The following is a 15,254-nucleotide window of genomic DNA, read 5'->3' as shown; positions in this document are numbered from 1 at the left end:
GGTAATTTATTAATTATTATGACTTATTTCATTCGTAGGTATTTAAAAAAGGGTGAAACAATTTTAAACAAGAAAAAAATACTGGCGTTATTTATTCCACGGTCATTTTTTAAGCGACTGATCCACTTTATTATCTGCATTTTACGACTTATTTATTTCAGTTGTGAACTCAACTTTATTATTATTAGATTTATGTTTTACATTTCTTTTTCGCCGCATTTTATTTTAAACTGAGTTTTAAGATAAAATGACACACCATGAATGTTTACCTTTTTTAAGTAGGTACCTCAACGAATAGATTATCACGCTATTTATAAAAAAATATAAATAGCTTCAGATTCTAAATTAAATTCAAAACTTTATAAACTTATTAATATGTCTATAGCAATATACATACCCTGCAGGATAGCGAGCAGGATGACAATAATAAAGAAGAAGAAGGAGATATCGAATATGATCCTGTAGACCTCGCTGTCATCACCATCGGGAGGCTCCAACTCATCACCAATACCACCACCAGCGCGCACTCCCTTGTACAGGTTGAACACGAAACACTAAGGAGGAAAAACAAAGTATTTTGGGGCTACAGAGGTAACTAAAAAGTCGGATTACTGAGGTTTCTCCGTCCGTCTATCACCATGCTATCTCATAGTTTTTTGGGCTTACAATGGTAAACAAATAATCGGATCACTTAGGTTTGTCCGTCCGTCTATCTAGACGTCTTTCCGTCTGTCTAGACAGTTGAATTTTTTACAGATAATGGGCCGCTATAAAAATAAATACTTATAACATCAATTATAATAGATCTAATTTTAATATATCGAGATTAAGCAACGGTTGCTACTATAGGGAGACCCAATCTCAATCTCAAATTCCTTGAATATTGAATTCCTTTAAACAGGAATCATTTTTAACTGACTAGCCTTTTTCATTCTACATAAAAATAGCTGTCATTTAGTCCAATACTAATTACATCAGTAGCTCAGCACTTTAACGTTTATACGATTTTATTCTTTCAAAATATATACAAAGGGTTCTTAATCCCCTAATCCTCACCGTCAGCATGTCATGGCAGTTCCTGTTGACCTCATCATCTTCCTCTTGGACGTAGAACTTGCGGAAGAAATTGAACGCGATGACCGTGTAGATGTATACTATGATGGTTAGCAGCATCACCGTCAATACCAGCTGGAAACATAAGAGTATTTATGGTATTTGGTATTTATGGTGTTTTTTGGTAGAATATGCATAATGTTAATTCGATTAAACATGATGCTAGTTATTCTTGTGATTGAAGACTGAAGCTTTCCCTTTTTTTGCCCATAAAATAGTTTGGCAATTGATCGCGTTTGCCCAGCTGTGCGCATTTACATTCATAGTATTACTTTTGTTCATGCCATTTAAAAACCTGTTTGAATGGCATAACAAACAAACAAAGCTGATAAACAAATATGGCAATGAAATTGAAATACCAAGTCAAGAGAACTTTAGATTTCTAAAACAAAAAAAATGTGTATAAGTATAAAATAGCATGTTCCTTTTCTACATATAAAGAAACTCTTTTCTAGAAGTGATGCAATAGCAATCAACAATTATATGAAGAACATAAATATATTAAATATTAATATTGAAATTACCTGCTTTCCATTATGCGTTACTGACTGCAAGATAGTCCTGAGCGTCTTAAAGCCGACAGCGACATCTAGCAGATGGGCGGCAAAGAAGAAGTTGTTGAAGTTGCCCATGACGGAGAAACAGAAGTACCAGAGAGAGTAGAGGAACGAGTTGTCTGTGATCGTGACTCCCGCCTTCCAGACCTGGTAGCGCCAGTCGATGTTTATGATGCTGTGGGGTAGACAATAATAATACAATAATAGTTAGCCATTGAGAATCTTGTCAAAACAGTAACCTTTGACAGGTTACTGTTTTGACAGTTAAGAAAATTACTACGAGTATATAGGAAAACTTTTGTAATGGTTGATAGCTACTTTGCCCTAAGATGACACAATGGAATGTCTTCGGTAGCTTGGTAAGTACAAAGACTAGTGCAATTTAGCCCGAATTCGCAGGTTTGTGTCTGCCTGACAGACGTGTAAATTTTTTATTGTATTATTTGTATTTAATTGAATATTATATTTACTATTAAGAATTCATTACTGATCGTTCTTGTAAATTGCTTAAAAAATTGTGTAGACGCAAAACACCAAGTGAATTTCATCTATATTTACCTATGACTCTACGAAAATCAACGTTGTACTAAAATCGACGACTAATTAATTCAGAATCGACCAAGAAAATATGTTTTTTTTTTCAACTGTAGCAAAAATTGTATCCTCATCTTCATAATATTATATAACAGCCTCTAAAGCCCCACATTACTAAAAGCCAACGTATTACCTAGATAATTTATCTGACTCAAACTTCTAACTGAAAAAACTTAAGTGTCTTTTGAATATTCTGACTAATGGAGTTACGTCACTTACTAATGGATAAGTCCCTTGCTTCCTTCCTCTTCCTGAGCAGAGAAGGAGGTCTTCTCCATGCCCAACATGTTGGAGATGGAATCGAAGTCGTAAGTCTCCGAGTACTTGGCGCGGACTTTCTTCTTCACGAACTTGTCCCAATAGTTAACGGGGAACGATCTGAAATATTGGACGATTGGTTATAGTTGAATAATTGGAAATAACATGTATTTTTCAGAACTTTTTTGAAAGACTCCCACGGTAAGGAATTTAATCCTTGTGTCGCGGGGAGTTTCACAAACATAGAAATCATATGCACATTCTCAGTCTGGGTAGGACAAGTATTTGTGTACCCACTGTGTGTGATACTTGTCCTACCCGCGTCCTACCCTGCTCTACGCGGGGATCGAACCCGCAACACGGCCTGCTCAGTTGGTTTGGCGTGGGGACCTCACCCACTCGGCTATTCATGCGTTTTAACAATTACAAATAATTAATAAATAAATTCTATCCTCCCCCCTGTTTAATAGCTATACTTACTTGGCAGATATGACAAGTTTATCCCAGTGGCTCTTGAAGTCGTCATCCTCCGGCTGTTCAGCGATGTACAGACCGTCGAACTCCAGCTTACGGGCGATTTCCTTCTCGCGTTTGAAGATAGCTAGCGGGACCTGGAATATTATGTATCATGGTAAGTTAAATTGAACTTTACGTCATTGTCTTTAAGGTCTATTTCTGCATCTCAAATCAAAGCTGTGTGACGTTTTTTTTACAGCCAACCAAAATCCATATACCACTTACAGCAATTCACTGCCACTAAGAAAAGATCGTAATTATAATACGTAATATCAGCAGAGTTTTTTTTTTTCAAATTTACATGTACTTTTTTAATTATTCTAAGACACGACTGACAAACGGTGAAGGAAATCATCGTAAAAAAACCTGCTCACAAAAAATCTAAAACCTTCTCCTGGTTGTAAAAAAATACTTTTCTGAAAACCTCATTCAAACTTCTTCAGCTAGACGCGAGATAATCGCGGACAAACATACATACATACAAACAAACCTCCTTTTTGAAAGTCGCTTAAATACATATTGCTGAACAAATCGTGAACATTTACCTTGAGATGGTAGTATCCTATGAGGATGGCAAGTGATACCACGGAGTGTAGTGCAGCAGCGACCTTGATCACATGTTCCATGTAGAAGAAGTCTTCATCTATATGTACTACTTCTAAACCATCATCATCTTCACCAGAATCACCGCTACCACCTGTAAAGAACAAGAAGTAGGTTTAATTTCATCATCATGATTTCTCAACTATGTTGGGGTCGACTTCCAGTCTAACGGGATTCAGCTAAGTACGAATATTTTACAAGGAGCGACTGCCTATCTGACCTCCTCAACCCAGTTACCTGGGCAACACGATACGCCTTGGTTTGGTTACGAAAAAAATTGTTTATCAAAAGATATTAGGATTAAGTTGTAATAAGTACTAAAAGTACCATCTCCGCTGCCCGATCCAGATCCAGAGCCGGAACCAGCGATGATGTCACCCAAACCAGAACCCTCGCCACCCTCAACTTCCAAAGTGGAAACCTGAAAAGAAATAAACATCAAAAAGCTGCACTGCTTTATACAAAGACTGTTCCTTGCAATGGTTAATTTGGATGTTACACTCCATGCCTCCGTGGCGCAATGGCTAGCGCGTTCGGCTGTTAACCGAAAGGTTGGTGGTTCGAGCCCACCCGGGGGCGGTTTCAGCATATTACCTTGAATTTTTGGTAATTTTTATTATCTATCCTGCTAAATTATTCAAAAATAGTTATGAAATATTTAATATTTCAAAAATAGTTTAATATTTTTTTATTCTGCTTCTCATTTTCATTAGTCTTTATAACAAAAATCACTCGTTTCTCAAACATGAAACCATCTTCAAATAAATACTATTAAGTCAAAGTTGATGCTTTATGGGACTAAATGAGGGTAACTTAAATTTCATTATTTTACAGATCAAAATAGTTTCTATTTACTATTACTTACCTTATAGAACAGCAGAACAAAGTTGATGCAGAAAGCCAGAACGAGCGCGACGTATTTCAGGTTATAGAAGTTGCGCGCGAGGAACGAGACGGCGCGGCGCGTGTACTGCGAGAGGTCCACCTGGGATAGAGCTGAGGGCGCCGGGCCTTGCACAGCCTAGACGAGGAAAATAAGGTTAGATTTATATATACTCAATACTCAATTCTTTATTAGCATTCCACATGTTATAAAGATGGTACATTTTACAGTGTAGAATCATATACTAGCTGTTGCCCGCGACTTCGTCTGCGTGGTTTATAGAAGGGTAGGCTAAAGGTAAATATACAAGAAAATGATATTCCTTTATAAGCTATCCTATTTTTCGAGTTGGATCAAGTTGCATTCGGTCTGCAAATTTGAGGACAAACAACGTGATACATAATTTAATATAGGTATTAAGATGTTTTAAGGACTTTGTCACTTGCTGGCAATATCGTTCCATAAATAACTCAGAACTTAAAGCTAAGACAGATAAAAGTCAAAAGTAGTTGTGTATGGGAAGTATTTGAAAGATATACTGGCCTGTTGGCCTTTAGTGTTTATTGATCGTTACTGGTATAACGGACTTTGTGGGTTTTATTTCCACTCAAGCAGGGCCGGATCTAGGGGCCTAGAGGCCTCGGGGCAACAGAGGAGTGGAGGCCCCTTGTTTTCATTCAGTGAAAAATTTATCGAGCTTTTTTAGATGCCTACTTTGGGCACAGTTATTAAGACAGGCACTGTCACTCTTATAGTGTCAATAATGTGGGCTGTGGGCTTTTACCTTGGTTTCTACAGTGGTTCATATATTTCAATTTTTATTTTATCGGGAATGTTGGGCCCCTGGTCATAGTGGGCCCCTAGGCACTTGCCTAAAGTCAATCTTAATGATTGAAGTTAAGCATGGTTGATTTTGTGTGTATATATTGTGGAATCCAAATTTTCACAGTAGCAACACATGATCTCAAATTAAAGTGTTTAAAAAGTGTGATCTCGCTAAGGTATTGTGATAAAGGAGAATAATTCGGAAATTTTCTTAAATAAAATTAGAATTTGCTGAAATCAAATCGGTAATATTTGTTTTCACCAAACTCCTTTATTATTTGTTACCTTTTTTGGTCTTATATAGTCTTTTGAGCGTCCAAGCTGCGTTGAATGGCAGAAATGTATGAATTTATAGAAGCATGATTAATTGGCTTAAGCTTAATTAATACTATGCAAATGATTATTACTACGAAAATGTCATTTTGAAGTTAAAAAGTAAAAATGCAATTGAGTAAAAATAAATGCGGTTTCTTAAAGAAACTAAAATTTTTAAAATATGACGTTTTTTCTTCTTATTTTCTTACAAGATTTGTCGTCAAAGCGTCTATCTTTTTTTCTTGATATTAAATAATGCATTGGTTAACTTCTAATACTGAATCGTTGTAGGTAAAAAATGAAATAAATTCCTTAATGCGGGATTCATTTAAACAACGTGGCAAAGCCAGCATCTTATCTTAGAATGCAGCTCTGAGTGTTTGATTCGAAAAGTTTTCTTCTATATCTAACCTTCTTGCTCTCAGCTTCGATCGCGGACATGGCAGCCTGTTGCGCGGCCTGCGCCTCCATCCTTTCCTGCGCTTGTTTCTTTGCTTGTTCACCTCTGCAATAATAATTATAATTATTATAATAAGCCGCATCCGGTTAGACTGAAAGCCGACCCCAAAATAGTTGTGAAAAGGCTAAGATGTTGAACATTAAATAACTTATTGTATTTTTAGCTACGCCCTTAGAAATTGCGCAATATAATTTTCATAGCTTCATTTTGGTTTTTCTTGGCATCAGCTAAACTCATGTTTTACACATCTTACGCATTTTATTTTGTATGCCTGGTGAATACTCATGGACACCCGTTCCTTCAGGGGAGGGAATGGGTAGTGTCAGACGCTTCCTGACTAAAGCAAGCACATGGTGCTATAGCATTGCAATACGTACCTACACATCTAACCTTGATTCTTTTTTTTTATACATTTTAAGAAGGCTTACAGATAACAGAATAGGCAACAAAAATATATAATAAAGTTGCTAATGACAAGCCTCCACGGATCTTTAATATTTACGGTTGTATTTATTATACGAATATTAGACGAATTTATTTATCGAACCAAAAGATTGGTATCTTACCCCAGAAGGTCTATTAGTGAAGGTGGCCTCTGTTCCTCGGGATGGTCAGCGTTCTCGTCGGGGGAAACCTCCGCCTCCTCGCCGGAAGATGGCGTTGATGTGCTCGGTGACTCGTGCGGTTTAACCTGTATCCTGGGGAAGAAATAAAACAGTTAAGTGTTGTATTGAAACAGTTTTAATGGCTACCTTGTAGCCATGTCAGCCCATGATTAAGGACTCCGGTTGTGTGAGAAACTGGTCGGGCAATTCCGGTAAAAAAGCGTTTACAGTTGTATGATGTAAAAATATATGATGATGGGAAAATGGGAGTCATTTAATGTGAACTTTTAATTTAAGTGAATTTTCTCTGTCGGGGAATACTAAATAGTTTAAAGATACATGAAATAACCTCAATTTTGAATACCTACAGCCAAATGACTAAACTGTCATCGACATCAAATGAGCAAACTATTATAATTATTACTCACTGTCCATTGTCTTCTTTAGTTATATCCAGACCAAAAGCAGAGACTTGCATTTGACCGGTATCGTCAGCCGCCGGCAATGCTGGTAGATGCCGCGAACCTAGATAATTAGTATTACAATTAATAATAATAACAATATTCCACATTCACACAGCGCCATCTAGTCTCGAACTAAGTTAAGTTTGTATTACGAGTCCTCGGCAATTTATAAACGTGATATAGTTCATTAAGTACATACCAATTATGGATTTTCAGACACAGAATAAATGAACGTGCTCAATAGACAAATATTTGTCCTGGGAGGGAATCGAACCCACGACTCCTGGTGTAGTTGTCAGGGCGAGTAGACCAAAAGGCCAGTACGATATTAATACTTAATTTCTATTCCAATAAAACTATTTCCAGATTTATATGTCATTATTTTTAAAGATTCTAGTTTCCATAATATAACTTTTACAAATTTAACATTCTTTACTGATAATTATACTATTTTTAATACATTGAATTGAACTTAAATAAAAATTATTGATCGAAATAAATTAGTTATAAATAAACGACATCGATTTTTACAACACAACAATAAGTTATAGACATTTATTAAGCATTGAAATTATTTTCAGATTTTTTCTGTTCCTTGAAGGTTTTGTCGAAAGGACACTTTAAACAGATTCTGTCTGTAGTTCAATTTATACAGAAACTTTATCAGACGCATAATCATCGTTATGTCCAGGAAAAAATAATATTAAATCATTTTTAAGATGGAAATATGGTAATTGTAGCCAAGTATTGTTTAAGTTGTAAAACGTATGTTTCGTAATATCTTTAATAGATCTTTTATGGATTTATTATGCACTAGTCTTTATTTTGGTTTAAAACTAAAGGTTTGGTGCGATTTAAGCAAACTGATAAACATACTTGTATATTTTAAATAAATAACTTTTATTGATAAATAACATCCATACAGAACAAAGGATCGTGCTAATCACGCAAATATTGACCTGGGTGTGAATTGAACCCGCGACCTCCGATGTAGCAGTTAAGGCCTCTAACTACTTGGCCAACAGGCCAGTCAAGCCAGTTTACAGCACTTTCAATCGAATATACCTATTTAATATTTTGATTCAAATAGGCCGTTTTCCAGGCACTTTTAAAACAAAAACTATAGGTGATCTAAGGTAGTTTCTGTATAAATGGAACCGTTATCTTACCTGTTACCCAAAAGCAGATTTGTTAAACCATTGAATGTTATAATTAATACAATTAATGCCAATAATTAATAATAATTTTGAAACGATTACTTGTTATTAATAAACCTGCGTTTGGCGATTATGTGTTCGTGTTGTTGTTGCGTTTGGTCACTGGTTGGCGACACCGTCTACGCTAAAAGGACTTGGCAATTATTATTTCTTATTTATTACTTATTGCCTATATAATACTCATAAAGATTTATTACAAGTTTTATTCCTTTTATGTTAAGGCCTCAATCCTTGATCATATTGTTTCAAAATTGGTCCGATCTTGTAATAACCAATGAGGATTTTTGAACCAAAACACTATTTAATTTAATTGTAAACTTTTCTACTAAAACGTGGTACTAAAATTTATAAATTTCTGAATTAATTTCTAATCACAATAATTTTAATAAAATGACATTTATTGCTACTCCCTATAATATTTTCTACTCTTAAAATACTTCATCTTTAATTTGTTTAAATGCTTTTCCTTTACCATATCTGTACGAAAACCTCACACAACGAGTCTGACTCGTACTTTACATGTTCCCCTCTACATGCCTACTTCACCTACATTACCTGTTCCTTGTCCAGTGACCAAACGCGTGACGTGCGAAGCGGCACACGCTTATACCTGTATCCCCTTACTTTGTGTGGCTAGCAACCTGTGTCTCAACTGACCGATTTTCTCTTCCTCCGTGGGTTCCGCTGGTGGTTCTTCTATCTGGGGCCCGCGCATCAAGCCAAGGAGGACGCCGAATATGTACCTGAGTGGTCGGTTTGGAATTGAGTAGGTTTTTGTGGTGGGATTTTGTTTTTGATGGTAGATTGGGATTTAAAACTCATATGTTTGTATATTTGTTCAAAATGCTAAATATTACGTATATAGGAATGGAAAGAGGCCTAGACCCAGCACGGAGTATTTTTAGGCTGGAGTTATTTTTCATTTCAATTCCTTATTGTATACCATAATCTTACATAGGTGGTCAATCAAGACTATAGCTCAATTATGGACCTTGTCGGATACAACAAAAGTAGGAGAGATCGATTTGGATATAATGGAAATATATCTCAACAATAGTGATCAGAACTCAACCCTTCACCATATGGGAGGCAGACTGTTCAGTAGACAGAAATTGATGGATTAATATTACTCATTTTGTTTTCTCACTATTTTGAAGAATGCCCTTTGATAGCTAATTGGTATATTTTTATTAAAATGGGACACTAGTGAAGGCACACTGACTTCAAAAAATAAGAGTTTTAAATCCCAATATTCCATCATTATTATTGTGCTAGAACTTAAAGTGCTAAAATAGAACTATTTAACACAATAGTGGTCCACAGAAGACGTTCTAAGCGACAGTAGTGCAATAGAGTCTACAACAACACTCTATTCTCATTAAGTTTACAATCTAAACACATAATACTTATTTATTTCAGCATTAAGTATCTGGGCCCCAATTCTGCTAATAACAATGGCCGATGAATGAATGGAAATAGGATTAAAATGATACTATTCCTAAGGATTTTTCTCACACAATTATTGAAATTCAGTACTAAGTACTGAATTTCCAATTATCGTAGTGATAAAATTCTTAGGACAATATGAACAGTGTCATCTATACTAATATATAAAGCTGAAGAGTTTGTTTGTTTGAAGGCGCTAATTTCAGAAACTTCTGGTTCAAATTCTGTTTGTGTTGAATAGACCATTCATCGAGGAAGGTTTAGGCTATATAACATCACGCTGCGACTAACAGGAGCCAAGATACAATGGAAAATGTGGAAAAAGCAGGGAAAATAATTCATCTTCGAGGGCTTCCGTTCAAAAATTCCTAACTTATCATCTAACCAAGCGGACGAAGTCGCGGGCAACAGCTAGTATTTAATTCAATCTCCATTCATTCATCGGCCTTTGTAAATATGGGCCCTGTGCTAAAGCTTTCTCTACACATTATACAATGCACACTTAAAAAAGAAATTGGTGAATTCTATTTTGTTTGCCTTTGCCCTGCAATGGGACTGTTTTAGGCTGGTATACGTATTTGTATTCACAGTACATGCTGTCCTACTTTACATTTTACTAAGATTAGAACTATTTGGTAAAAGGTTCAACACATTTAGTATATCTTGATTTAAGTAACTTTTTTTTTAGGAATTTAATTTTTTTTATAGTTATCGCTTTCACACACATTCAAGTCAAATTGTGAAAAAATAAATATTATGTTCTTTACTTATGCAGGACATGATTTTCCAATACAATGACAAGAGCTAAATGTGTGAAACAATTTACCCTTCTTAGGAAAAATGTGTTAAACAATTGTGAAGAAAATTAAATTTAATGTGGATGAAAATGTCACAAAGTGTGATTTATATAGGTAATAGTTATTTTATTAACTTGCGGCTGTATTTAATTCTATGTATTAAATTATTTATTAGGGTTTTGGTAAAAATGGTAAATACATACACAAACTGCAATTTAGTTAAATTGTATGACTTTAAAGTTTATGTACCCTTTAATTTATTGTTGCTAAGTTTTATACTATGGGTTGCTGAAGATATAAACACTAGTCAGTCACAAGTAATAAAATAACGTACACTTAGAACATCGACGAAAATACGGCAAATTAATACCAAAAAGTTTTCTTCTAAATCATATTATATTAAAAATTCGTCGTATCTTTTTTAAATTACATTTAAAGTAAATTTTACTAATTTGCCGTTAATTCATGTTCAAAACACAATCAAAATAGTGAGGCATTTACCAATGACTGTGCATCAAACGTAGCGTGGAACATAAACGATCCAGTCACTTATGACGCCCGAAAATCAACCATATCTATTAAAAAATAAGGTCCAAACTTACCTAACAACTACTAAAACTCCGTAGCCCAAGTAATAGAATAAATAGAAGAACATTTTAAAGAAGCCGACAGCGAGTTCCGCTGGAGGCATTTGTTGCATGTCCGCGATTTTCGCCTTTATGTTGGATGGTGATAAGGACGAAAATGCCGTGGATATGCCGTCTTTGACTGATTGGAGACCACGACGGAATGGATCTTTGCCGGCTCTGAAAAAGGAAATGAAAGTAAGTATGTACAAACGAAATAGAACGAAAACGAATGAAATAGACTATAAAAGAAGTATTTTCTTAAAATTTTAAGTAAAGATGTATGTTAGGGAATTTGATTATGCTATTATTATTTACTTGACGCAAAGGTTTAAATATGAAAAACGCTAACACTTTCTTTTAGAAAATGCTTAGACGTCACATAAGGAAATAAAAATCATTTTCACTAAATAAAACTCAAGATTTTTTATTTCCAAAGCTAATTCAATCATTTCAATTTTCCTCATCCTATCTCAAAATCTTTACAATACCTACATCTTCCACCAATTACTCCAAAAAAAACCCTCCCACATCTATACTAATATATAAACCTGAAGAGTTTGTTTGTTTGTTTGTTTGAACGCGCTAATCTCAGGAACTACTGGTCCAAATTGAAAAATTCTTTTTGTGTTGAGTAGACAATTAATCGAGGAAGGCTTTAGGCTATAAACCATCACGCTGCGACTAATAGGAGCGAAGATACAATGGAAAATGTGAGAAAAAACAGGACGGGTATAAATCATAACTTACATCTTCTTCTACCCACGGGAACGAAGTCGCGGGCAACAGCTAGTTTCAAATAAAGTCCCGTATTTCTAACTCACCTCTCATCATCATCATCACCCATATACATGTAACTGGCCTCCCTGTTCTTCGGTCCACCGGAAGACTCTTCTGACGCAGCCATGAGGCCTGACGCATGCGTCATCTCAAAGATCGCGTCTTCACAGAAGTTGACGAAGGCTTCCAACTTCTCCTTATCACCGCCTTCTGTTACTATGCTGTAGAAGAAGGCGCGTTTTGATTCCTGAAAAGAAATATAAGGCTTATTTTTTGAACTTTTTATTTTGGAAATGTTTAAGGTCTCTATGTTATTAACGTTGCTACTAAAGATAGTATTTTTAACATTAACATAAATCATAATTAAATTATTTCCGACAATTTCAGTAATTCAAGCGCCTGCAACCAAAAAAAGATAATCAGAAATTAAATAGAACATCCAAGTTTTTGCTGGCTCATCTATACTAATATATAAAGCTGAAGAGTTTGTTTGTTTGAACGCGCTAATCTCAGGAACTACTGGTCCAAATTGAAAAAATCTTTTTGTGTTGAATAGACCACTAATCGAGAAAGGCTTTAGGCTATAAACCATCACGCTGCGACTACAAGATACAATTGAAAATGTGAAAAAAAACAGGGCAGGTATAAATCATAACTTATATCTTCTACCCACGGGGACGAAGTCGCAGGCAATAGCTAGTCCACTGATCATCATCTCAGCCTATCGCCGTCCACTGCTGAACGTAGGCCTCCCCCAAAGAGCGCCAACCATCCCGGTCCTGGGCAGCCCGCATCCATCCGCTGCCAGCCACCTTCTTCAAATCATCGGTCCATCGTGCCGCAGGACGTCCTACACTACGTTTGCCTAAACGTGGTCTCCACTCTAACACGTGTCTGCTCCATCGACCGTCTGTCCGTCTGCAGACATGGCCGGCCCATTTCCACTTCAGCGTGCTGATTCTGCGAGCAATATCGGTAACTTTGGTTCTCTGGCGGATGACTTCGTTACGAATTTTATCCACCAGAGATACCCCGAGCATCGCTCTCTCCATCGCACGCTGAGCAACCTTGAATTTATGGACCAGGCCCACGGTGAGTGTCCACGTTTCAGCTCCATACGTCATTACGGGTAGGACGCACTGGTTAAAGACCCTGGTCTTAAGGGATTGTGGTATCGACGATTCAAAGATATGACGTAGCTTCCCGAATGCTGCCCAGCCCAAACGTATTCTTCTGCTCGCTTCCTTCTCGAAGTTGTGTCGCCCCAGTTGGATGGTTTGGCCAAGATATATGTATTCTTGCACAACCTCGAGAGCAGCGCCATTTACGACCACGGGTCTCGGAAGAACAAGGCCATTGTACATGACTTTAGTTTTATTTAGGTTCATTCCGAGACCCACACGTCGCGAAGAATCGCTTAGGCCGTTAAGCATCAGCTCCAACTCCTGCAGAGATTCCGCCATGATGACTATGTCATCTGCAAATCGCAGGTGTGAGATGTACTGACCGTTGATGTTCAATCCCCGTCCTTTCCAATCAAGCGTTTTAAAAACGTCCTCCAATGCGTTTGTAAACAGTTTCGGAGAGATTACGTCTCCCTGTCTTACTCCTCGACGCAATTGGATTGGTTTTGTGCTCTGTTCTTGTACTTGAACGGTCATTGTCGCGGCCTTGTACAAACACCTCAGCACCTCGACATATCGGCAGTCCACGAGACATCTCTGCATGGATTCCATCACAGCCCAGGTCTCGACGGTGTCGAAGGCTTTTTCGTAGTCCACATACGCTAGGCATAGAGGTTGATTATACTCCTCTGTCTTCTGTATAATTTGCCTTAGCGTATGTATGTGGTCCACGGTGCTGTAGCCTTTTCGAAACCCGGCCTGCTCCGGTGGCTGGAAGTCATCGAACTTTTGGGCGAGACGATTCGAGATAACCCTCGAGAACAGCTTATACACATGGCTCAGAAGTGAAATGGGGCGGTAATTTTCAAGCCGCGTATTATCGCCTTTTTTGAAAAATAATACCACCACGCTTCTGCTCCATGCCTCCGGTGTTATGCCAGTATGGATGACGGAATTGAAGAGCTTAACAAGCTCTGTCAAGACAGGTGTTCCACCTGCCTTGAGCAGCTCAGTGGTTATTCCGTCATCTCCCGGAGCTTTGTTGTTGTGTAGCTGTCCGAGAGCTATTCTAATCTCACCCATGTCAATGTCGGGAAGCTCGTCTGTAAGGTGGCGTGTAAGTCTGGCTCGTGGGTCATCCGCGCTGTGTGCTTGGGGCGGGCTCGATTTTGGTGAGTATAAGTCCCCATAATACTTTTCGACTTCAGCGAGTATCTCTGGCTTCGAGGTAACGGTAGTGCCCTGTGACGTACTGAGTTTTGTCAGGTGACAACGGGAGATATGAGCCTTGGAAAATACTTTTGAGCCTTGGTTCCGCTCTATAGCTTGCTCAATGGATCGGGTATTCGCACGCCGAGTATCGCGTCTTATCAGCTTTTTTATTTCCCTGTTAAGTACCTGACGCTCAGACGGTGTTGCGTTTATGTTTTCTCGCCGTTTCCTCATCAATTCCAGGGTCTCGCTGGTGAGTGCCGACTTGCGTCCATTACTCATCGGTCGAAAATACTTATAGCCCACCTCACGGACAACCCGTACCAGACAATCGGTGGCGTCGTTAATATCCTGAGTAGTTTCCAACATAGCGAATCGATTTCGTAGCTCCAACTGGAAGCTTTCGCAGCCAGCCTCGACCTGGGGCAGGGTTGGTCTGAGAGTTGACTTCATCAATCGCGCTCGCTCGATTTTGAGATTTATACTCAGAGTGCCTCTTACCAGTCGGTGATCACTACCGGTATTGACCCTGTTAATCACAGAGACATCTCTGAATATCTGGCGCTTGTTTGACATAATGAAGTCTATCTCGTTCCTCGTCACGTTATCGGGGCTCCGCCAGGTCCACTTCCTTTGGGGCTTCTTCTGAAAGAATGAGTTCATCAGGAAGAGCCCCTGAGCCTCGAGGAAGTTTACCAGCATTTGCCCCCTGTGATTTCTGCGCCCAAAGCCGAAGGGACCCACTCTCGACTCGCCATTCTCTTGTACTCCTACTTTGGCGTTGAAGTCACCCATGACATGTTTTACACTATGTCTTCGTACATGGCCTCGACTTCGTCGTCTGGGTGCGAAGACGTTG

The 15,254-nt window shown here is 37.8% G+C and overlaps 1 protein-coding gene and 1 non-coding gene across 2 annotated transcripts in view; one reads left to right on the top strand and one right to left on the bottom strand.

Moving 5' to 3' along the window:
• LOC113505095 (ryanodine receptor) overlaps window positions 1-15,254 on the bottom strand; it is a 145,452-nt gene that overhangs the window by 1,779 nt on the left and 128,419 nt on the right. The window contains 14 exon segments of the mRNA XM_026887609.1: window positions 398-554; window positions 1,057-1,188; window positions 1,638-1,845; window positions 2,484-2,642; window positions 3,003-3,133; window positions 3,584-3,735; window positions 3,969-4,062; window positions 4,507-4,662; window positions 6,076-6,169; window positions 6,691-6,822; window positions 7,158-7,254; window positions 9,068-9,153; window positions 11,256-11,459; window positions 12,104-12,306. Coding sequence (XP_026743410.1) covers window positions 398-554; window positions 1,057-1,188; window positions 1,638-1,845; window positions 2,484-2,642; window positions 3,003-3,133; window positions 3,584-3,735; window positions 3,969-4,062; window positions 4,507-4,662; window positions 6,076-6,169; window positions 6,691-6,822; window positions 7,158-7,254; window positions 9,068-9,153; window positions 11,256-11,459; window positions 12,104-12,306 — 2,005 coding nt within the window.
• Window positions 4,148-4,220, top strand: Trnan-guu. The gene has a single exon. It is a non-coding gene; the product is annotated as a tRNA-Asn (tRNA).

The sequence above is a fragment of the Trichoplusia ni genome, chromosome 24 (assembly GCF_003590095.1).
Source record: "Trichoplusia ni isolate ovarian cell line Hi5 chromosome 24, tn1, whole genome shotgun sequence".
NCBI classification, from domain to species: Eukaryota; Metazoa; Arthropoda; class Insecta; order Lepidoptera; family Noctuidae; genus Trichoplusia; species Trichoplusia ni.
Note: the sequence above shows the minus strand (reverse complement) of the source record. Positions and strands in the feature narration are given on the sequence as shown.